General features: G+C 37.0%; 2 protein-coding genes across 2 annotated transcripts; both read right to left on the minus strand.

Annotated features, from left to right (window-relative positions):
- Positions 1–42: 42 nt before the first annotated feature.
- LOC306844504 (transforming growth factor-beta receptor-associated protein 1 homolog) lies at positions 43–16,068 on the minus strand. The gene is made up of 12 exons (XM_079376689.1): positions 15,943–16,068; positions 14,211–14,912; positions 12,903–13,097; positions 10,136–10,290; positions 9,965–10,047; positions 8,702–9,043; positions 8,301–8,358; positions 7,153–7,296; positions 6,925–7,071; positions 6,665–6,824; positions 2,520–2,956; positions 43–1,693 (listed from the first exon to the last, which is right to left on the minus strand). Exons 2-12 carry the CDS (start codon positions 14,896–14,898, stop codon positions 1,499–1,501), a joined length of 2,604 nt encoding a protein of 867 aa, XP_079232815.1. The 5' UTR covers positions 14,899–14,912; positions 15,943–16,068; the 3' UTR covers positions 43–1,498.
- A 388-nt stretch (positions 16,069–16,456) lies between these two features.
- On the minus strand, positions 16,457–25,005 carry fhl2b (four and a half LIM domains 2b). The gene is made up of 6 exons (XM_079376923.1): positions 24,934–25,005; positions 22,951–23,124; positions 19,710–19,884; positions 18,624–18,793; positions 18,359–18,545; positions 16,457–17,647 (listed from the first exon to the last, which is right to left on the minus strand). The coding sequence occupies exons 2-6, from the start codon at positions 23,104–23,106 to the stop codon at positions 17,496–17,498; spliced, it is 840 nt and encodes a 279-aa protein (XP_079233049.1). The 5' UTR covers positions 23,107–23,124; positions 24,934–25,005; the 3' UTR covers positions 16,457–17,495.
- Positions 25,006–25,131: the final 126 nt, after the last annotated feature.

Here is a 25,131-nt window from a genome sequence, read left to right on the forward strand (position 1 = left end):
TTATAATCTTTTCTATTAGAATGAAGTACATCCAAAACCGTGTGTTCCATTCATGTAGGCATAGTTTTGTTTATTAAAATGGACGTTTTTACATTCTGTACACTCCACCCACACTGGCATCGATTTACAAAGCAACAAACAGTATGTACACACCAGTATCTATGTATATAAAATACTTTTAAGTGGATATAAAGAGATGTTGCAACATAGAGGATTTCCATTTATAACTGTTCAAGCTGAAAAAGTTTAGTCTCTCTTCTTTAGACAGTAAAAGAGGAACGTTTGGATCTTTTTTCCAAGAAAAATGCATCAGCAAATCAAAGCAAAGACCCAGTAGCGCACATACACTTCACTAACACACATTTTGTGTACGAAACCCAAAGTAATTATGTATTTAACAGGGACAATTTTACATTTTTAATAGAACTTACCATCATCCTTGTAGCCAGTTACCAGTATAACGTTAAACCGTTTCTGTGAAAATATCTCAACTCCTCTCCCTTGTCATGGGCAAGGTCATTTTACTCATTTAAGTTTATTCTGTGCTTAGCATTCTTAAGACATGAGGACTCATGTCCATATCACCACACATGCATATGAGAAACAAACAGTTGGATGTAATATTTGCACTTTAGCATTTAGTTATAATGTACACAAACACAGCACAGCCTGAGTCCATTGGTTTGTTTGATATGACTAAATATCACTTAAACTTGACTTCAAATGGAGATATCAAACTAAATTAACCTTCTCATGTGGAAAGGAGGGAGAGAGAGACAAGCCTTTCATTGAAGAATCCTACATAACACTATGATGTAACTGAAGTTTTTCCAGATCAGACTACAAATGAACAGGGAAAATCTTCCATTTGTATCTCTATTAAATGGTTTAAAATAGCTATGATGACCACAAACCACACTCATAATGAAATTATGGAAATAATTAGTCTTGAGCATAACTCCCTTTAATATTAAATGAATCATGACGTAATCACTTAAGGCTTAACAGAGCAAGTAACTTTGGTGTTTTGTTTGTTTAATGAAAACTATTGACTAGCTTAATCACATACTCTCATTTTTGATAATTCTGCTCACAGAGAACAGACAGTCAAGACAAGTATTCAGACCCCAAACAGTTTGCAAACAATAGTTATTATGGACACTATCCATTTAAAAGCAAAGATAGCCACTGTACCAGTCATCATAAGGCGATGCCAAAAAGATCAACCAAACGACAATGTCAGCATCTCTTTTTTGTTTTTGTTTGACGTTCATTAAAATATTCTCATATTCATTGTCAGTGTTGTGTGTGCACACAGAGGGCTTATGGAATAAATAGTATTTCAGATATCCACACACACTCATTTGCATGTCCTGGTCGCAGCAACTGCTCTGGCGTGGGCTCTGAACGGCTGCCCTATGCACTCAGCCTTCTCCCCGTGTGTGCGGTACAGGTGCGACGCCAGCCTGTGTCGACTGCCCCATGGTACTCATCAGCTTCATGTGTGGTTGCTGCAGTGGGCGTTTTCGTGTTGCCGCTCTACTGATAAGTTCAGGGCTTTCTTGGCGACACAGTGAATGTGGACAGGCCTTCCGCCGGGCAAGCAGGCGCAGTCTGGCTCGCTAAAGGTATTGTGGCACAGCTGGCATCCTTTCTTTTCAGACACTAATATTGGGCCGCCTCGATACTTCAGCTACGCAACACAGAACGCAGTGGTTAGTGGGTCAATGACATTTACTGTAAGTATGTTCAATCATAAAAGGAAAAGTTTTTACATTTTTAAAAACCTATATTATTTTGGTTTGAAAACATTTTTAAAAAAGTCAAAAGTTTTCTATTTCTAATAAATGCTGTTCTTTTGAACTTTTTATTCATCAAAAAAAAATCTTGAAAAAAATATCTGTTTCCACAAAAATATTAGGCAACATAAAGGTTTTCATTGCTACTAGTAAGAAATGTTTTTGAGCACAAAATCAGCATATTTGAATGATTTCTGAAGGATCATGTGACACTTAAGACCAGAGCAAGTATAAAAAAAAAAAAAAAAAAAAAGAAAACGTTACAAAACCAAACTTTTGAACGTTAGTAAATGCTAAAAAAAAAAAAGGTTTACATGCTACAATACACAGTCATTCTCAGTTTCAAAAATATTTAAATAATGGTACTTTTTTTCATATATCATGAATTATTAATTTTTAATAATTTTTGGGGAGCTACACTGCATGACTTTTCTTTCTTTACAATCTAAAATAACCATTCCTTGTCATTAAAGTCAATTTTTTTAGCAACTTTTACACCCATATGATTTTTTCACACAAAAGTTTTTCCAAATATGAATTAATAGTCAAGCAGTTGTGTGTATTTTTCTAAGAAATAGTAATACAAAAAAAAAAAAAAAAAACTACTCAATTAAGTTGCCCTTTCAAGAACCCCCGTCTTCATTATGATATCTGGACAGTTCCATGTGACTTGACTCTGTGCTGACATTGAAAATAAAAATATAAATCATGAGAACTCACCCTGTCATGCTGAAGCTGGAGATTTTGTGCTTTAGCCAGCCCCACTGCAACCTGGGAAGTGCACCGTGCATGCACACTGGCCCTCAGAGCCCCACACAGGAAAGGACGGAGTAATGGTAGAGACCACTCTTCTGGGAGGAGCTTTAACACACTCACTGCATCAAAAACATCAGCGTTCCGGTTAAGCAAGTCAACAGCAGCTACTGTTTGTGCCCCTCCCGGTACATCCGGGTCCAAGTAAACACTCAAGAGTTGGTGGAAAAGATTCTGACGGTAGGACTGGTCATGAGAAGCAGAAGCCCAAGAGCAGTATTCCTCAGCTGCAGCCGAGTCTTTGAGCTGGTGCACTAGAATGTGCAAGGCCTTGTCATGTTCCTCTAACTTCCCATGTAGTGTAGCTCGCTCAAGCAGCAGCAGCTCAGAGTCCTGAATTTTACCTACAAGCATACAAGCAGATGACACTGAAACCATAATTACAGCTCTTTACACCTCCGGCCACTTTATCAGGTACACCTTGCTAGTACCGGATTGGATGACCTTTGGACTTCAGATTCTCTTTAAACCCTTGAGATGGTTGTGTGTGAAAATGCTAGCAGATCAGTAGTTTCTGAAATACTCAGATCAGCCTGTCCATGTCACTTTTAAAGCCACTTAAATTACCTTTCTTCCCCAGTCTGATGCTCAGTTTGAACTTCAGCAGATTGTCTTGACCATGCACAGATTTGCATAAATGAGTACTTGAACAGATGTACCAAACGAAGTGGCATGGAGTGTACATTGCCATTGGAATTTAAACTGATTGGAATTTGATGAATAATGTTATTTTGGTCACACTTTTTTTAAAGGTCCAATTCTCGCTATGAATAAACCATTAATTAAGACTTTTGTCTCAAACTCCTAATTTTGCTTCTTATTAATAGTAAGGTAGTTGTTAAAGTTGCAGTCCGTAACATTTTTGGGTTAAAAATGATCTGAAATCAATATTTGAGCAAGTACAAAACCAGCCAGTGTTCAAAACTATCACCTTACTTTAGCCCGATTCACAACAGTTAGCTTATAATAATGTTTTCTAATTTGTGTGGTACGAGTAGGTTTTCGCTGGAAATTCGAGCATGGTTCTGCATCATTATGTCACGTCTGTAAACTACAAGAAGTTGTCCCGGCTAGTAGGCTATCACATGTGAGAATCCTGCAGGTGGCGGATCGTTTATAGCCTTTTCTCACAGCAGCTAGAATAATTAAATTTATCATTTTGATGGCGGACTGTGATCCAGAAAGGATTATGTGTTTATAAAACACGTGAGAATTAAATTAAATTATATTCCAGTTTTAAATGTGCTTCTGATTGCAGATAGCCTGGGATTACACAAGATTTGTATTTTAAAGAAAACCAGTTCGAAGGAAGCATAGTTTGCTTTTTGGCTTAAAATAATTTCTTAATATGAAATTCGAAAGGCATGACAATTAGATTAGACTATATAGAAATTGAAATCTACATGCTAATGCACACTATACTCATCGTCACGCAATGCTGATGTTGTTAACATTAATAATTTGAGAATAAAGTATAACAATAATAAGAATTTGCACGGTTAGATGTGATATGAGCTAACCGATCGTTAGATTTGATCACCATTGGTAGCATGATTTATGGTAATGCTTTTTCCTCAGTTGGTCAGAACAAACGTGGCAGACTTGTTACTTGTTCAGATGACAATATACGGTGCAAATTCTCATTTGGGTCATATATTCCAAGACGTAGGCTAGAATCTGTGATTCCTAAGTACAGTATCCACACCGGTGCGATGACTGACAGACTCGCACACAAACTCCTCAAAACATTAGGCCGCGTGGCCACCAAAGCGTTTTTTTTTGCCAGCTGAAAACACCAGGCGCTCTGCTGAAAACACTTGGCTGAGCACTTGAGCACAACGTTTTTTTCCGTTGAGATGCTGTGGTTGCTATGATACGGAATATCAGCTGAAGTAATGGCAGACGCATCGCAAATTAAATGTTTCTCCAAACATTATATTTCATAACAATATTACGACAGTCCGCCAATTCAATCTAGTAAAGAAATAAATACTTGGAGACAAGCAATATTAACTTCTCCATTGTTGTTCAGCCGTAGTACAGTCGGTGGTCCCGCCCCTCCTCCACTCTGATTGGTTAGCTGACTGAAAAGTGACAGTGATTAGAGCAGCATTTTATCCACAGTTGAACATTCTTCAACTCTCGGTGCAGAGTAAAAAAAACGCCTAAACGCTCAGCGTGAAAAAGATGCTCAGTGCTCGGCATGCTCCTGCCGTTTTTTAGAAAAACTGAAAAAATACGCCAGCCACGGGAAAAACGCTTTGGTGGACACACGGCCTTAGATTCATCCATGCTGGAGCTGTGCCGGAGCACAACCCCACGCAAGGAAGATAATTCCGCAATTCCAGTTGCAATTCCAGGTTTTCAAACAAAGAGGCAAAACTTACGGACTGCAGCTTTAAGTTTAGGCATTGGGTGAGGGATGGGGAATATGGTCATGCAGAATGTGTGCTTTATAAGTCCTAATAAACAGCCAATATGTTAATAATGGGCATTCTAATAAGCAACTAGTTAATAGTGAGAATTGGTCCCTATACCAAAGTGTTACAGTTATTTTACAAAAAATCTCTTATGGCTACAACTTGGACAAAAAAAACAAAAAACAAGAAATAAAATATTCTTATATATTTTAATTAAAATTGCAGTTCTAATAATAAATTAATTTCTGTCAGGACTAATAACAAATTAACTTCTGCCCGAGTATCACTACTGTAGGAAAGCTGTCATTAAGAGCACACCACCATATGCAAACCTTAGCAATAAATAAATAAAAATAGTTTAACCAGAATACACTGGGATCTGCATTTGCAATAATCAGTCCGTGTAACATTCAACCTCTTTTTGTGCAGTATGAGTCAAGGGGGAAAAATTAAAGTGCTTGCAGGATTCTTCAGTTAAATGTATATAAAATGTATTTTATAAAAATACATTTTTAAACCCTGCTTTAAATGTTAAAAGTTTAAATTTACAACTGTAATATACAATATCATAACATTTTGATCTGAACAAAAAAAATTACATCTGCTTAGTATCAATGAAAAATAAAGTGATTGCAGGATTCCAAAAGAAAACAAAACAATTGTAAAACAATAAAACAAATACAGATATTGAACAGTCTCAGAAACTTCCAACTTGGATTTCACAGGTTTTTCAGTTTGTATTTATGTTCCGCGTGGAATCGGCGAGACTGCAACACAAGCCCCACCCCAACTGCACAAAACGCCCCCAACACGAGAGAAAGCTGCAGCAGGTTCTTCACATGGGACGCGGCAAGTGGCGGAACCAAGGTGGTGCTCGCACCGCGGTCACAGGGCGGACGTTACCACAAAAGCCCAAATGACGCCACACTTCAGCTTTGTACACTGAAATGGGAACTGGAACAACTCTTTCATCCTCCATTACTGGCAGCGAACTATATTAATGCTAAAATTAGTGGCGTGCCCTAATGCTAGCCTTTCCTGTCACTGTTCAGGTTCAGATATGAAGACTTCTAGCGGTCAGGATATGAACTCAAAATGAAACAACTGCCATGAATCCTGCAAGATTTTTTATTTTTATTTTAATATCGATATTCCGTTTTTGAGAATCGATACAGTATCGCCAAACAAAATATCGCGATACTCACGTGTATCGATATTTTCTTACACCCCTAATTTTTAAAGTGCAATACTACAATAGTAAAATATTTGTCTTAACTTTCATGTGTTATTTTGATGGAAAATTCAAGTGAAATCTAGTGTAATGCTGTAAACCTCTGCTTTAAAGAGGCTCGAGCCCCTGTCCCTTTATTTGGCGATTTTTACAAAGGGGGAAACCATCTAGTGTGAATCTAGTAGACACTGTGTTCCCAAAATGCATATAATACTGTAAACCAAAGCACTCTGCACTGAGAAGACCCCTAGAGATCTGTTCAACTCTGCTGTTGATGATCTTTTCCTAAGGAGACAATTAAGTGTACTGCAACCAAATGGTCAGTGTGTCTGACATTAAAATAAAAACCTAATATTATCTATTGGAGAACAGACACAGGCACTCAGGTACTGGGTACCTACCTAGTAGTAACTGGACCCTGAACAGATTAGACTCTTTTAGTAACCGTTGTAGTTTCTGGCGGGCAGCAGACAGCTTGTCGTCAGTAGGCGACGGTCGTGAGATCAGGCCCAGCACTCTGTCTGCATACAGCACAGCTAGATGTGTGTGATACTTCTCTTTCTGGAACAACAGAGAGACAACACAAAGTTTAGAGAACTTTTAGCATAGGTACAGCACTGGACTAAAGAATTAAAAATGCTTTGGCACAGTGATGATTTACCTGCAGGCTCTTCTCTAGAACAAGGTGTTCCAGGTAGAGCAGAAGGGCTTGATTGTGCTTCTGCAAATACGTAATCACGTCATCTGGGTTTATCTGGCCCATCTTCTCCTCTGAGGTAAACCGTTTGGTGAAGATCTGCACACCAGTCTGTATTTAAAAGATAAAGAGAGCTATTCAATTACATCCCAATAACTATTCTGTGGGTAAACGATAATATAAAGTCCAAACCTTTTGATCCTTTTGTAGTGCCCAGTCTGCATGCCGCCACACAAGATCAAGGTTGCAGCAAAAACTAAGAAAATCCACAACATATTCAAACAGATCTGGTCGTGTTGAGTCCTGGAGATCGCCATTGACAATTTTTACCCACGTCTATAACAGGACAGGACCAAAAAAATCCATTACCTGAGAGATTATCCAACTGTGAAGTTATTAAAATAAAACGGCATTTTGCTTAAAATTAATATTCAATGTTAAATACACCTTAAGCATTTATTGACAGCATCTGAAGTAACATTCCTTCTACTTCCCCCACTGTGGAAGTAAATGGAACTACTTGCTTTTATTAAAAGGAACACTCCACTTTTTTGGAAATAGGCTAATTTTACAACTCCCCTAGAGTTAAACAGTTGAGTTTTACCGTTTTTGAATCCATTCAGACGATCTCCGTGTTTGGCGGTAGCACTTTTAGCTTAGTTTAGCATAGATCATTGAATCGGATTAGACCGTTAGCATTTGGTCATCAAAAATGACCAAAGAGTTTCGATAATCTTCCTATTTAAAGCTTGACTCTCCTGTAGTTATATCGTGTACTAAGACCGACCGAAAATAAAAAGTTGCGATTAGTTCAATTTAGCTGGTCATGATACAAACAGAAAAATTGTATATACTGTATCTTTTAGACCAGAGGTGCCCAACCCTGTTCCTGGCGATCGACTGTCCTGCAAAGTTTAGCTCCAACTCTAATCAAACACACCTGAAGCAACTAATTAAGGTCTTTTAAAAATTAAAGGCAGGTGTGCTTGATTCAGAACACAAACAAAAAGTATTCTTGTAGCTTCATAAAACTACGGTTGAACAACTGAAGTCACATGAACTATTTTAACGATGCCCTTACTAGCTGGGCCTTGAACGTGGTAGTTGCATTGCTGTTTATGCAGGGTCAGAAAGCTCTCGGATTTCATCAAAAATATCTCTGTTCTGAAGATGAACAAAAGGTCTAACAGGTTTGGAACGACATGAGAGTGAGTAATTATTAATGACAATTTTCTTTTTTGGGTGAACTATCCCTTTAACCTAGAATATTGTTTTAACACTGACAGCAAACTTAGACTAAGCTGTCACCTCAATCAACAACATCAGCAATCAGATCTCACCTGTAAAGCAGCAGAATCTTGGCCATTGTAGTGATACAGAAGCCCAAGAGCAAAATACCTGAACAGAGAGAAAAAAATTACAGTCAAATCACACACATTAAGATTTGTTAATGCAGCAAAAGTTATTTAACCATCGTCAAACACTGACATTTATTAAAGCTTTAATTCATGTGCTGCGATGGTAACTGCAGTGAATAAAAGGACAGAGGGCATGGATGATTCATTCATCATGATGTTTATGAGACACCAACCAAAATACTACAACACATGATGCCCAGCAAAGCCGTCGCAAGCATCATCTTTGGAACATCTTTAGATTTCTTGCAAAAATAAACTGTCAAAACTGGACGGAATCTTCTGATCAATAGCTACTGAAAGGAAAAATAAAAGCGAGTACCCACTTGTGATGCTTCTCCAGCCAGGGGGCGCTGTCTGCCAGGATACAGGCATTATCGGAGGCCAGTAAGTCCAGGAGACTCTCATGGCCAGTCTCTGCGTAGAGCTTCAGCAATGCAGTATCTACATCTTCACGGAAACCGTTAGCGCTGTTGCTGCTACGCACCTCGTGCAGGTAGCTAATGAGGAAACGTTTGAAGCGCTGTACCTTATCCTGGTCTCCTTGTGTCAGGTGGTTCAAGTCAGCAAATTCATGAAGTGGTGGATGGCAACGCGTGAAAGAGGAAGAGGCGGGAAGGAGCAGCGGATAAAGAGAGATCAGCTCCCGTACATCCAGCTGTCCTTTCCTAAAATGGGCATCCAGAAAAAAAAAACAATTTAAAAAACAAATAAAATAAATGTATTTATTTACATATATATATATATATATATATATATATATATATATATATATATAATTTTTTTTTAAAGGGTCTGATATAAATTAAGTTATTTTATTACAGTTTGCCATTTTATTATTTAAAAATAGCTAAATTAACCTTTTATTTTTAGAATTGTATTATTAATAAATTTAAAAAGCTGCCATATTAAAATAAATAATAAAACAAAGTTTAAAAGAAAACTGTGTTTTTATTGTCAAGTAAAACTAAAACAACTAATAACAATTTCCATTAGTTGAAACAAAGCTGAAATAAAACATATTAACTGAAATACATAAAATTTAGAAATGAAATTGTAGTACTGTAATGACTATTTAAAAAAAGAAAAACTGACAAAAGCACAAAAAAAAAACTGAAAATATATATTTTTAAATGAGTAAATACCAATTAATAATACTATAGTAATATGGATGGAAACTGACTATTTGCCCAATTCTATTCCAAGTTTAAATGAAGGCCATGTTTTTATATAGTAAATCGTTCTAGATGCACCTTCTCCATGCCATCTAAGTGGAATATTACGGTAGTATAAGCAATCAGTGATTTATATAGATTACTAGTACTTGCTGTATGATAGATGTAGAGGCTTAAAATACATGCAGAATTCAACATGCTAGATCCACTGATATTTATGTCGGCCATTTATTCAGCTGTTAGACAAGTTACTGTTCTCCATCCATAAGCATACGGCGATTAGGGTCAGGTGCACAGAGGGATAAGAAGCAATTAGCAAAGAAGTTAATTAACTCCATTCAGTCATCCTCTGAAACATCTGGGTTTGAGCGGCAATTAACAGAATTAATTACATGACAAAATGATACACTTCACCTAAAATGCTCTTTTGCTTCCAAAAACTGAAGCTGGCCAAATTGGATGAATCCTGCTTGTTGGAGAATTCTTTTGTGCAATATCTACAACATAAAAAGAGAGAAAATCGTCAATTAAATTCCTTTCCCCAATTGAGAGAAATACTCTTGTTTCTTCACCAGTTTGGTGTACCTGATATTTTTCTTTAGGAATGTTTCTCTGTGCCGCCTCGGTGAGGGTCAGGGCCTCTTCGACTCGATGGTTTGCCAACAGGTCTTGGATCTGATGCTCCAGAGGGAGAGGAACCAGTATATACACCGCTTTTGAAGAGGCCAACACCACCTTACCTAAGAGAGGGCATCAGAAATAAAGAATTTAGAGGTTCTTTGTGAAGTGGACACAAAAACACATTCAATAGCTGATTATTATCAGAACTTTGAGCACTGCATTACTTGAATGCTATATCTGGTGTACCTATAGTTCAAAGCATTGAGGAACATTGAGTGATATGAAAGGGATGACAGGTGTTTACATAAAACACCAATTTCACTACACTCCACATTTATGAAAAAAAAAATGCTCTAGCAGAAAGTACAGCACATTGATAAGACAAGAGGATGTGTGAGTGCCGGTGGTCGTACATGATTTATCAACTGAAAAATAATCAAGCTTGTGATCTGCACAATAATGAGTTTTTGACGCGAGACGTATGGCGACTGACCTGATCTGAGCTTGTCATAACACATTACATCAGGAGCTCCTGAGTAAATTGCCTTCATAACATTCTCTGCACTGCTTGCTTTATTAAATGTGAACGAGTCTGGTTTCCTTCATCCTGATTTAAGCCCCATCAAGCTTTAGCAAGACTTGACAGGAGAAAATTTCCTGGCTGCTTTGTAGGGAAATTTACCTCAGCACTTCAGAGAAATCAATACTGGTAAAACATTAGACTGCAGCACTAGCAATCTGAAGACACCTGAAATCTTGATATACATCTCAAATACTAAAAAGCACAAACAAAAAAGTGACTGTGCACACACACACAAAAAAAGCAAACATTTCAGCCCTTGCTGGACTATCTTCAGTGCTTTCTTAGTAAAGCTTCAGGAATAAATTTTTGTTCAAAGGAGCATGAACTTTGCATTTTGTTTGGTGTGCAGATTTTTTGCCTTTGCTTTTTGTATTTTTCTCTATTGATTGAATCGACACACCCAATTATAAACTTTTTTTTTTTTACTTATTTGGCACAGAATTTCTTTTTTATATTTTTCATCTTTAAATCATAACCTGTGATTCACCAAATGAGTTGATCATATGAGCTGATTCAGTTTGGAAGTGAATCAGTGCGACGACACCTGGGATTGAGAATAACAGTCTATTTTGCAAATAATTTAGACTGATGCAATAAAAACTAAACAAAAACAGTATGATTCGACATTTGGTAGTTTTACAGTAATCTGTGAATGTATTAGGTGAATGTGTATTTAGAAAAAGAAAAGGTAGCTATATATGGGATGATATTAGACTCAAAATGATTAATAGATGCATGCACAATTCTCCATGTACTGCATACATTTTATGCATATATCTTACTAACCACAAACAAATGTCTTTCAATTTGAGTCTGTGGAATTCGGGATTAAATGATTGTGCAGCGATTTTAACAAATACACACGTTTGTGTATAAAAATGTTGTGATCTGCATTAATATATCATAAATTGCTCATACAAAAAGGAATCCGTGCATATGTGAATCAGGTGACACACGTGCATTTATTGACATCTTGTTTGCATTAATCTTGTTCGGTTCATTTGGATTTTGAGACTTCATTTTCGCAGTTTGCAGCATTTCATGACGCCCACACACACAAGACACAACTACTAATGAACAAAGCCCAGTGCAATTCATTAACGTGTGCACGATTTGAAAAATATAGTTATAGTATATAGTTCTGTTTACATGTCCACTGCATTTTTTTTTTTATATATATATATATATATATATATATATATATATATATATATATATATATACACACAATGCTCATAAACATTGTTGTGTCTTTTAGTTTTTTTTTTTAATTGAAGCTAAATTACATTTTTTGGAACAGTACATTTGTGTGAACTTATTTTGTTTTGTGGAATACACTTAAAGATGCAGTATGTACGATTTTTTTAATAAAGTGCGTATGCCGTGAGGTTGCCAGTTTGTTAGTTCTGACAGCTTGTGTCATAACTAATGAGCAACATTATTCACATAATGGACCTTTCAAAAATCCAACCATCTGAGAAAACGTCCGCTGTTAAAACAAAGAAACCTCATTCAGAGAAGAGTCAACAGCAAAAGAAGAAAGTCACAGAACCCGTAATACAATTTGTCTCAATATAATAAGACTGCTCTCTGAAGATGACGACAACAAAGGATTTAAAAACATAAATGGCCTTTTTCTTGCTCGACAAGCAAGATATCTAGCCATCGTTATGTTGAATGTCAGATATTGGTTTGGAACTTTTAAGGTAACGATCACTTGTAACTACGGGTACCAGCTTTCCTCAAAGCATCATATTTACCCACACTGAAAATCTGTGTTGAAGCCCAACTAAACAAATGATTGGAGACGTTCTGCAAACAACATCAGAGAGAAGTCGTAGTTTTCACCTCAAAGAATACAGAGAGTGACTTGCTTGACTGTGAATGTGAACATGCAATAAATAGAGAAGACCCCCACATTTAACTAGATGTAATTGAAAACATATTCTATCAATATCCTGTCCTGCCTTATGTTTCTACTGTAGATCCAGTCTAATTGTCAATAAATCTTTTCTGGCTCTGGAATGCTGGAAAGACATTTTCATGACTGACTAAATGCCACATAGATGCAATAAATATCACCAGTACCAACAATTAATACAGTTTAAGGATGAAATAAATGGTAAATGTATGGGACAGCATGCTTGCCTTCAAAATCCTGTAAAAGGTGTCCATCTCTGAATGACAGCGTCTGTTTGAGCTGCTGGTCCAACATGCTGTGAACTGTCACAAAGCCTTCATCCAGAGCGACCACATACGGGAAACACACAGCCGCCGCAATCACGCTCTCTGACCAGCTCACCGGAGCACGCTGAGATATGCCCTCTGCGTTAGCAAACATCCCTGAGAGATAAAGATACAGACATGCATGACTCATCACGAGCGATTGCCATGACGACAGTCATAGCGAGAAGACAGATTCGTATCTCATGTGGGGTGCGGCTAAAGTTATAATAAAAACGACAAACAAACAAATAATAGATGCATTTGCCATAGAAAACAATTCATGATACAGCGTCCTCAGGCATTTCCTTCTTAAATGCACTAGTGCGAATATAAAGGGATTGTCACTGAGAATTTACACCACAAACACTATCTTCCAAAGTCCAAAAGGGGGAGAAAAAAAAAAAGAATCTCTTGCAGGGGTGACACATTTTTGTAGGCCACAACCTCTTCACATATATTGTTCCATTATTCTGAAGTCAATGGGGTTTTAAATGGGTTTTTGGTTAAACGCCTGACATAAGGTCTGTGGTTAACATAAGCACAAGATATTTTCATGTTTTCTTCTTCAACATTAACTACATCAGTACTTGTCTTGAAAAAGCCATTTGCTAACGAGTGGCTAAGTGGGGGACATTTAACATCATGCAAAACCGGTAAATTCATCTACGCACTAATTACACTCTTGCAAACAATTCTAACTTTTTTTTTTTTAATAGAGCCTGAAGGAGTTGTCTGAACCTTAATGGATGGTGGTGATGTGACTGTGGTGTAGTTTGTTTACAGCTTGTGTAGCTTTTTACTTCGGGTGATTATTTTTAGGTTTAAAAATAAAAGTTGTGTTTATTTGCAAAGATCAGCATGATGGTAAGAATCATAAACTTAATTTCCTACGACAAACGTCATCACTGCTGCACTCCTCTGACAGCAGAATGTATTTTTTTATAAAAACATATTTCAGAACGAAATGTTATATTTATTCCAAGCACATATTTTAAATTTATGTTAATATCTCCTAAACCATAAAACTTATGACAGTTATGACAATATCTAAATATTCAGTCACATATCTGACTGAAAACTTCCAGTGAAGATCCTCTAAATATCCCTGATGACTAAAATGTTTCAATAAGGAAAAGAGAAGCCTCATGCTGGCGCAAGCTTATAATAAAATGTGAATAGAAGGTCGATGTGCACGTACTGATCAATACTATTTTTGGTCATTTAACTCACCAAGCCCGCCTGGAGCAGCCAGGAGAAACTCTTCCCGGCCAATCCTCTTCACAATGGGTTTCCTATCTTCACAGTCATAAGGGAACAGGTCCTGAGATGCTCCTGTGCTGTAGTTGAGAATCATATACTGCGTGGACAGGGCTAGACAGATATTGTATCCGTCCAGGCTCAGGGCACAGGGCTGCTCTGGTGTGGTCACTTCCTTTAACATCTGCACTCTGTCCTCATGGACCGTACAGATCTGGACGGCCCGTCTGCGTGCCAAAACCACTGCCATTTCCACACAGAACGCGTCCCCTGTCACTGGATTCTCGTTGATACAAAACGCAGTCACACCTTTCAGCTTTGTGCCCCCGGTGGGCACAGGCTCCAGAGTAACCATGTCCACAACAGTGATGGTTGAGTCACAGAGGACAATTAGACGTTCCAACGCAGAGGCAGCCTTCAGCTCCGCCACTGGCTTCTTCAGGCCCAGGTATTTGTGGAGGAGCTTCTGAACATTATAGGCCAGCTTACCTTTGGCTGTAGTGTGCTCCTCTAGTAGGAAGTGATGGATGAAGCAGTCATTGGTGCCAAGGTACAGGTGTTTGCCGCAGCACTCTATGCATTCGATGTTTATTCGCACCTTCTCTCCCATCACTTGCTCCCGCTCCACGGCGGGAACCAGCTCAAAAGCTTTCACGCTCATGATGCCACCCACATCTACAGAGAGAGAGAAAACAGAAACAAGGTTTTAGACAAAGTCAATGTCTAAGTTTAGACTTGCGCTGACACGTATGAGCAATATTATAAATACATTTTATAACTAAAAACAAAAACAATACATGTTAGACATGCACTGGCAAAAAATCTGTGCAAATCTGTGCTACAAAGCATAATATTATTATCAAAATAATAAGAATATAATATTATAGAAATTGAAAAGAATGTAAACAATATAATGAGCATTTCATTTTCTGTCTTGCTGTACAAGTCTAAACTAAAGATTTTGCTATTATTATTTCAGCTTTTGTTATTAATATAATGTCTTTATGATATGCTTTATAATATAGGATTTTGTCTGTTTTTCTCTAAGGTCGAGATGTGGCAAAAAAAAAGAGAAAACAGAAACAAAACCCTCAGTTTAGACATGCACTGACAACAAATATGAACCACACTGTAAACAGAAACGCAAAATGGCTTATTAGTGTCACTTACTGGTATAATTTAGCATATTCTAAAGCAATAAATCACAGCTCTGACATCCAAGCATAAAAACAGGTGCCTATCAACTTGTGGTTTGTATTACATACAGGTTCATTACAGACCTGTCCCATTCCTCTTCAAAACTCAAAAGGTATTCATTTTTAGTAATACAAAGCTGTATGCGAGAAACATTTCTGTCAAAGCAGCCAAAGACTAAGCAAGCAAAACCATACCAAGAAAAATCAACACTTAATTCTTCTTTGAAGCACCAGCACCAGCTTCACATCCACACCCCACAGTTATATGAACGACAGACAGAAGTAATTTGATCATGGGAGGCTATGGCTGTGTTTCAAAGCCTAGTGAGATGCCCATCTAAAAATATTTTTTGGGGTTTTCCGAATATGCGCCTATTATGCCATTAAAGCCGTTCTGGAAGACAGTTCGCTAGGTTTAACACACAGCCTACGTGTCAGGTCGTGTGAATGTGTGTAGCGGCATGCAGAGAGCGCAGGTGATGTTAAAGAAAGCCGAGCGCATATCGTACCCCAGCCGTGGCCAGTGCGGTCCTGATTTGAGAGATGGCAGTGTTTTCACGGCCTGCCCGTTTCATTCAAGCGCCCCACTCCACCTCCCTCGCTCTCCCTGCGGTAACGCTTCCTGTTTCTCCGCCGAAATACATCCGGCCACGTGATGAGGGTGGGCTCTGGCTTTTTTATTTGAAAGCGTTTGTGATAATTAAATCTAAAACCGAAAAGGGTTGCATAATGAATTTAGTTTTAATGTCGTTAAAACAGAAAACAAGTTCTTTAAAAATTCAGTAAATTATTCCCAATTTATGGAGTTTCGTTAGAATGATAAATTTGTAGTCCTTTAAAGAAATATTACGCACTTTCAAGTTATGGGCTTCTTCGGGATGTCCAATTATTATTAGTAGTATTATTAACTTACGGTTTCAATTCACATTTTATTTTACAACATAATATACAGTAGAACATCAAACGTGAATTCTGAAGTCATTGTTTTTGTTTGTTTGTTTTCGTTTTGTTTTGTTTTTGGTAAAAAAAAGAAAAATAAAAAGTCGCTAAATACGGACTACAACTGCTACAAAGCTGTGAGTTTATGTGATTGAGGAATCGGACATTTTTCTGCATATATAACAAATGAGAATTTAATTTACAATTTTACCACAAGAGGGAGCCATAAGCCAATTTCTTCTCCAGTAATCTAGTTTTACACTGATCCAACATCTGACGACAACCATGGTAAAATGATGATGATAATAATAACATATTCCTTCCTAAGGGTGGAAACATATCTTAATAATTTCACTATATCTTATTGTACACTGCCATAGTAATCTCATGATTCATGGAATAGGCCAGAATAGGCATCACTACTAAGTATTACCAGGGTCTGTGAAACAAACATACATTATAATAATATTACTAATAACCGCCATTTAGGAAATATTTTCCATATTTCCAAATTCAACCACCAGTGAGAACTGAGTATAATACCTACAACGCTTTTAATAAACTACCGAGACAGATGCATGATGAATCAGACCTTTGGGTTCTGTTTTGGGTTTCACTGAAAGATAAGAAAGAACAGCTGAGGCATATTTAGACTAAATGCATTGAATGTGAGTAATTTTTGTTTATTATAGCGATCTCCTGTAAGCAGTACTGAGCCTTAAATGCGTGTCTTTTCAAGAAGTTTATTATGAGTTCCAGCAAATTCTTCACACAGGCTATGATATATATTGATTGATGAGTCAAAAGCAAATGTTAGTCACAAAAAAAAGGGTAAAATAGACAAGTATACTATAAAATATAACATTCATTGTGCTTTATGTCTCTATTTCTAAAATAAAAATAATTTTCACACTGCATATGTTTCTTTTGGTTTGGCTATATTTTAAACCACAAAAACATGACGCAATATTATAATAATAGGCCTTGGCATGCACAGGCCCCTTTAAAGTTAATTATCTAAAGAGAACTTTTATTAGACAAATATATTACCTTTGACCTCTAAGAATATAAGCTGTTTAATAAAAGAATAAAATGTTAGGAATTGCAGTGCTGTGCTGTCTGATCAGATGTCTTTGCCACAGTCAGGACACAGGATGTCATCTCTCTCCGTCAGGAAGCCACGGCCCACCAGGGACACCAAACACTTCTTGCAGTTGAAGCAGTCATTGTGCCACTGTCTCTCTTCAAAGGAGATGTATTTGCTGCCTCCCAGACCTGCAAAGGATATGACAGAAACAAATAACAAAGCTTCTTATAGTAATAATATCATGGGAAATATTACTATTGTTTGCTAAAGTGTGGACAAGAAGATTGCTGTGAGACTCATACAGGTCTTGAGGTCAGAAAGGCATGATTTCAACACCAAAATAATACTATCATTATTTATACTTACTTAACCTTATGTCATTCCAAACCTGTAGGACTTTTTTCCCCCATGAAACACAAAAGGTGAATATAAAAAAGAAAATATCTAGGATTTTTATTTTTATTTTTTCCCCCAATAGAATAAAGATTAGAATTAGAATGAGAATTAGGCTGTCAAAGCTCCAAAATGGCAAAAAGCCCGATAGAAATATCAAAGTGATAGAAGTGATAGACAATTTTGTTCTGTTTCTTACATAATCACAATTGTACTGGCTTCAGAACACCAGAAATATAGCACAAACTTTCATACATATGCTATAGCATACATTTTCAGGCTTCTTTTTATAATGTCCTCATGGTGCTTTTCTGTCCTTTCCTAATTTACTTTCTTTGAAAATGTAGCCAAGGTTAAAAAAACAAAAAAGCATCATGTTTTTGTAATAAAAAAAAATCTGACAGATAGAGACAAATCCCTGCCCTACATTTATATCTTTTTTTGATCATCTGTATCACTCAGATATACAGTACTCATTTCATACTCATTTCTTATATGTCTCGTACCACTAATAGGGGTGGTGCAGGCAGCGCACTTCTTGGCATACAGATTGCAGAAGCAGTTGAGGCAATAGGGAAAGTCTTCACGAGAGGTGAAGCGCTGGCCAGAGAGCTGCTGCTTACAGCCAGTACACAAGAAGCAGTCCTTATGCCATGGCTGGTCATGGTAGGTCACGCCCCCAGTGGTGATTGGCTGAGAGGAAATGATAAAGGTGTGATGTCATATATAATACTTTTTATTCCATGTAAAATGTTGCATTCTGGTTCTTACCTTCTTGCAGTGCACACACTGCAGTGCAAATTGTTTCTCGTAGCAGGGCACGCAGTAGTTATTGTTGTCCTTAGGTATGAAGCTTTTGGTTCCAATAGGCTGCTGACAGCGCTGGCAGGTAAAGCAGGTCTCGTGCCAGCTGTTCCCCTTATGCTCCATCTTCCTGGAGCCTGGAAAAATATAGAAAAATGCAGACAAACACAACTTGGCTAGATAATAGCAAGGATGGATTAAAATTACAACTAGTGCTGTCAAACGATTAATCGCGATTAATCGCATCCAAAATAAACATTTTTGTTTACATTATATAATGTATGTGTACTGTGTATGTTTATTATGTATATATATATAAATACACACACATACAGTATAGATTTTGAAAATATTTATACATTTATATTCTAAATGTTAAGAAATATTCTAAATATTAAGAAAATCGCCTTTAAAGTTGTCCAGATTAAGTTCTTAGCAATGCATATTACTAAACAAAAATTAAGTTTTGATATATTTACCATAGGAAATTTACTAAATATCTTCATGGAACATGATCTTTTCTTAATATCCTAATGATTTTTGGCATAAAATAAATAATTTTGACCCATACAATGTACTGTTGGCTATTGCTAGAAATATACCCCAGCGAATTAAGACTGGTTTTGTGGTCCAGGGTCACATATTTGATCTGCTTGATGTATGTGTGTTGATTAATGTTTACATGTGAATAAAAGCCTATATTTAATCTGTTAATTTTACAAAGTGAAATCTCTTCAGAGGATTCGGATTAAACCATTCAGTTCATATGGATTACTTTTACACTGAATTTTTGACGTGTCCGAGTTTTGGTGGAACTTTGGTGGAAGATGAATAAAAGTCTTATATGTTTGGTATGACATAAATTGATGAGTAAATGGCCTCCCTTTTTTGGTGAACTATCCCTTGAAATTGATTCATTCAATTTCTCAGCACCCCCATTGTAAAGTGAATTATTGCTATTATGTCATTAGCTGTCCAACAAATGTCTCATTGTGATGAATCTTAATGTATCATTCAGGGGTAAAGAACAGATCAAGCAAATGTTTCACTTACCTGGCATGATTGTCTTTGTGCACTCAAAACATTTAGAGGAATACTCATTGGAGTAACACTCAGTACACAGTAGCTGCTCGTCCTTGGTGGAGAACGGCTTGTCCACCAAAGAACGGTGACATTTGAAGCAGTGGAAACAGTCATCATGCCAGTGACGGTCCTTATAAGACAGATCCTGAGGACAAAAGCATATAGGTAAGGACAAATTGGACCTGCATTGTCTCACATGCATTAAACTTGGGTTTAAGGGTGACTTGGCCTCAGTGCTCTTTTTCAGCCTTTGAACAGCTAATTAGGGAGAATGGGAAGGCAAAGTGTTCCTCAATGTCAGCTTCACAGCAGGTCACTCGCCAATAAAAGCCGCAGGTGCTGACCAATCGCAGTGTGATCTGGCAATCGGAGTATGTTAGTGGGAGTCTGTCCTGAGCTGTGAACACACACCGCCTCAGGATGAGTGTATGACACCAGTGCTTTAATTATCCACCAATTTGGAGTGAGAGAGTGTGTGCTTGTTAAATCGCTGGCCCAAGGTGCTATGAGGTCATTCTGATTGCCTGCGACTAGAGGGGGGAGCATCAGCTAACTGGGCCAAGGACGGGCCACACAGATGTGACTCCACCCCAGGCCTGTCCTCCAGACCCGTGACAGTCTCCTCATCAGGACTAATGACCATGTAATGTGACACTAATGACAGAAAGTCACAGAAGCCTGAAGAGAGAAGAGCACCACACGTCTATAGCAATATAAGTGATGGGAATGTACTTCTAAAGTATACCATTATGGTCCTTTTATATCATCTGTAATATTTACTATAATACACAGTGATATATGTAATTGTTTTCTTAAGGGCATTGCTATGCTGTGGCTAAAGTGTTCTGAGTGGCTTTTAGCACTGTGCTATGCATTGCTAGCGTGTCTCTTATTTTGATCCCCTTCATTTAATGCAAGTGGGTGGGGTTTTTATCATCTGCAATGAAAAAAAAACAAAACAGAAATTCTTCTTCTCAACAAGCTGCACAACTTGTGGCATGATCCATCTCTATAGCACAGGTCCATAGCATAGAGTTTAAAGGGATAGTTTAGCCCAAAATTACAATTATGCCATTATTTCCTCACCTTAATGAGTTTCCCACAGACCCACAGACTTCCACACACACTTAGAATTTGCGTTCAACCATTAAAAGTCTACACAACCAAAATGTTAACGCTTCAAAAAAAGGGTGGTACCTTTTTAAAAGTGCACCTTTGTACCTTATTTACCTCTTTAAAAATATCTTATTGAATGGTTTGGAATGGATAAGTATGAGTAAATGATAGAATTTTCATTTTTCGTGTCTTTAACATATTAGGTTTCAGAGTTTGTTCCTATCCCTAACACATAGTTCAATAGTAATAGTGATGCTTGCCTTTACAATACCTTGCCTTTAAAATAGAACAGCTATAAAAGCTAAATCTTATTGAGAAATTATTTTATCTGAAATGGTAATATTAACTAAAGCTGATAAAAAGTTTAAACTTGTCTTTGAAATGGCAATGGATGTCTCTGTTTCCATCACCAAGGTGAATCTGGTCTCTTTATTTGGTTCTGGACTCACTCTCCAACACTGACTTCCTGCTGGCTTCAGTCCAGAGTGCATGAGCTGGCATTCATTCTCCACGATCTGGTGAAAGCTCATTGTGTTACTAAATAAAAATGGTCAAATATTCTGCACTCAGACCTCTCACCTCTCGCTCTGGGTATTGAGTTCTGAGAAATATGGTGCACAGTCTGTTAGAATTATAAGAACTATCATTCTAATGGAAGTAATGGAAAAGTGCATATTTCTGAATAATTTCTGCTATTTAAGTTGGAGCACTCTTGAAAAAAAAGTGCACTTAATTATATTGAATGTGCATTTGTAGTGTATTTAAATCTTAAAAGTATATTTAACAAAAACTGTATTTTCTTATAATATTAATCAGTGCCTGAAGTGGAAAAAAAAGAAGTGCCGGTACTCATCGGACCCCCCCCCACACACACACACACACACACATTTATTTAGTTATTTAAAATAAATAAGTACTTTTAATAATTCACAATGTATGGATAGTGCCACAATCAATCAATCAATCAATCAATCAATAATTGAATAAAAGTTTTCAATACAAATTAGCACAAGTCAAGCTGCAATACCAAACAGGACCACAGGGAGACGCCAAAGACCACTAAATCGCCTGCCTTTAATATACGGATACATTCAGAATTGCTAAATCTCTGACCACCGCATAATCAGCATTCATTATAAAACAATTTTGATTTTAAGCCAAATACACACTGAAAATAATAATTTTACTGACATCTGGACGTAATCGCTGATGAAATCGGCCGTGTTTTCTCTGCATTAGCGCTGTTTTGAGCTTACTGTTTGAATTCGTTCACTGGATGCTTGGACTTTCTTGGAGTTTACGGTTTAAAATGATGTGATTGCAAAAGCCTGCTTCTTTTCATTTTAAGATATGATTTTTGTTATAAAATACTGATTCAGTTTAGTAATCAATAGTTAATTATTATTCTACTACTCCGCACGCTTCCCCTGACATGCTCTCGTGCACCATACAATGAAGTAGACCGACTTCATTTCTGTGATTAGTCGAGATGAGAGGTGATCCCGCCTGGGTAATGTGATTTACATAGTTCCTATATAATTTCTAATCATATATGGGATCATATAGCCTATTCACCCAGACCCTGACGATTTTACTCTGAGTACCGGCAACATGTCAGAAGTGCAGGTACTCTAAAGGCTAAAATATAGAAGTGCCGGTACTGCGTACCGGTGCATACCGGCCTACTTCAAGCACTGATATTAATGAAATAAAATGCTACTTGATTTAAAGAGAGTAGACTTTCATCACAGTTTCGACACACTTAAGTATACTTTTAAAAAGTGCACTTTCAAAAGTTTTATTTAAAGTACAGTTTTAATAATCCTTTGTTATGTATTAAAGTACATTTATTTTGATGTTAACTAACATACTAATGCACATGTAAAGCACTCGATTATAATTTTAACTATAGTGTGTTATTCAATATTACATTTAAAGTTCATTTATTTAAAATGTTCCAAATTGTAACTTTATCTTTAAATACTATAAGTACTATAAAGTGTACTTATTTTTCACAAGGGCAGTTCCAGCTGTTTTGTATTTGAAACATTTTGCACTGTATGTGAACGCATAGAAAATGTGAAGAAGAACATACTTTGCTGTTGCAGCCAATGGGTTTCTTGCACTCCTCACAGGTGTTGGAGTAGAGGCTCTCATAGCACTTCACACAGTATGGATTTTCATCACGCAGAACATACTTCTTCCCAAACAAAGACTCCTTGCAGTAGTGGCAGTCATAGCGTTCTGCCATCTTGGATTCAAACAATTCCTAAAAGACAAATGTGTTTTAAATTGTGCAGACAGGTTGAGGAGGTCATTGAAAATGGTGTCGTTAAGCATGAAACTTAACTTGTAGGCCTATAATACCAGTGCTTAACATCTGCTAGATAAAGGCTTATTACATGACGCAAACTTTCTAAAGAAAGAGTGGAAGGCGTGCCAATGTATTAGTCCCAGCTGTTGTGTCTCCCTCAGTAAAGCCCTGCTAATATTCCTGCGTTATCCCTCAGAACTGTGTCCAGATTTACTTTTGTGCACTGCTCACAATGCTTACCCACTCTGAACTCCACACAATTTTTTTTCTCAGTGAGTCTCAGTCAAACAAAAAAATGTCTATATAAATCTTGTCTTGCAGTCACTTCAGTAAACTTGGTAAAGTGCACGACAGGTTTCATAACTATTCAGTGTTCAAAAATCCTTAGTTTTCCAAGTACATGTTTGGTATAAATGTTTTATTATTTTATTTACTGATTATTGCACAAATTGTGGCAGATTGGAAATGAAATTTCCAGTCAGTGGCTAACGTACCACCTATACTAAAGTCTAACCTAAACCTAACCAATGATGTTAACAAAATCAAACAAGCTAAAAACACAGTTGCTGAAGCAACCATAACACTTTAGCTTGCTTCTATGTGTCTTTGATTTCTTTAATTAAGTGTCGTTATTTGTGTTTCACATTGCAAGTGCAAAACTGTAGGCCTACCAGGTGAGCTACAGAGCAAGTTTACAATGTCAGAAATGTAGTCCATATAGCTAGTTATGTGATGTAAACCTGAGTAATGTTATTTTACAAATCATACACTATGGTAAAACTGTTTTGAGGTCATTGTGACCTTCATAATAACTTAATACACTCCCCCAACCCAATAGCCCCAAACCAACCCATTCATTTCCAATTAAACCAAGAGTGATAAAGTGAAATGTGCAGCTAATTAAAGACTACAAGAAGGCCTCTTTGTGTGGAACCTTTCAGCCCTAACTGGATAAGGGAATGACAGGTGGCTGTGGAGATGCCTGACACATTTATTTATCCCCATACCAACTAGTAACCAAAAAAAGACAACTAAAACACTGCTTGAAGTATAAGTCTCAAACCTAGAGGATGGAGAGCATATTTATTTAAAAATACAAACAAAATGCTCATATGCCTCAGTAATCATTCTGTAATCATCTCAGTTTTAAAATACTTTGAACAACAAATCCTTAGTCTGATGGAATGATTTAGTCTATCTCTAATGTGTTGTAATGTAATACATTACCACTAAAACTATTCAAATATGGTGCAGAGAAAAGTATTTGACTCACAAGCATTGGAGTTATCATGCCTGAAAGTAAACCATCTGTGCATTGATAGTCAGAACATACTGTAATTTCAAATTCTTCTGAACAGACAAAATAGAATGGAATTCAGAATAGAATTCTTCAGAACAGATTAGAATAGATTCTTTGAAAGAATAAAACAATAAAGATAAAGATTCAATTTAAATCAAGAATATATACAATATATAGATTGATGATATTATGAGCTTTCTAGATGCTAATATAAAACAACAGGCTAAAGCCGGTGGAATTAGTGGTGGGGTGGGAAATAAAAAAAGATGATAGGTCAAATCCGAAGAGAAGAGAAGAGAAGAGAAGAGAAGAGAAGAGAAGAGAAGAGAAGAAGAGAAGAGAAGAGAAGAGAAGAGAAGAGAAGAGAAGAGAAGAGAAGAGAAGAGAAGAGAAGAGAAGAGAAGAGAAGAGAAGAGAAGAGAAGAGAAGAGAAGAGAAGAGAAGAGAAGAGAAGCCTGACTTGCCTGTCCTGTGATATGCTGTGTCTTTGGTTCTTGAAAAAGAGATGGAGGAGCGACTCCTGTGCTCCTCTTTATTGGATTACTCCCCCTTTGGAAGGGGCAATGGGGTGATTGAAATGGGTTGGACAGTTTATCAGGAACTATAAATACATAGGCACTACTAAGCCAGTACTTCACAGTGCACACTCGTATATAACAGTA

The sequence above is a fragment of the Barbus barbus genome (genome assembly GCF_936440315.1).
Source record: "Barbus barbus genome assembly, chromosome: 25".
NCBI lineage: Eukaryota > Metazoa > Chordata > Actinopteri > Cypriniformes > Cyprinidae > Barbus > Barbus barbus.

What these genes read in the sequence shown, in the direction of transcription:
- LOC306844504 (XM_079376689.1), bottom strand. Translation starts at nt 14,898, where the DNA reads ATGAGCGTGAAAGCTTTTGAGCTGGTTCCCGCCGTGGAGCGGGAGCAA. An exon ending in CCTTTTACAGGATTTTGAAG is followed by an intron (nt 10,291 to 12,902) that starts GCAAGCATGCTG and finishes GCCCTCTCTTAG; the next exon opens with GTAAGGTGGTGTTGGCCTCT. An exon ending in TGGCTGGAGAAGCATCACAA is followed by an intron (nt 8,359 to 8,701) that starts GTGGGTACTCGC and finishes CTCTCTGTTCAG; the next exon opens with GTATTTTGCTCTTGGGCTTC.
- fhl2b (XM_079376923.1), bottom strand. Translation starts at nt 23,106, where the DNA reads ATGGCAGAACGCTATGACTGCCACTACTGCAAGGAGTCTTTGTTTGGG. An exon ending in CCATTGGCTGCAACAGCAAA is followed by an intron (nt 19,885 to 22,950) that starts GTATGTTCTTCT and finishes TTTTGTCCTCAG; the next exon opens with GATCTGTCTTATAAGGACCG. An exon ending in AGTGTGTGCACTGCAAGAAG is followed by an intron (nt 18,546 to 18,623) that starts GTAAGAACCAGA and finishes ATTTCCTCTCAG; the next exon opens with CCAATCACCACTGGGGGCGT.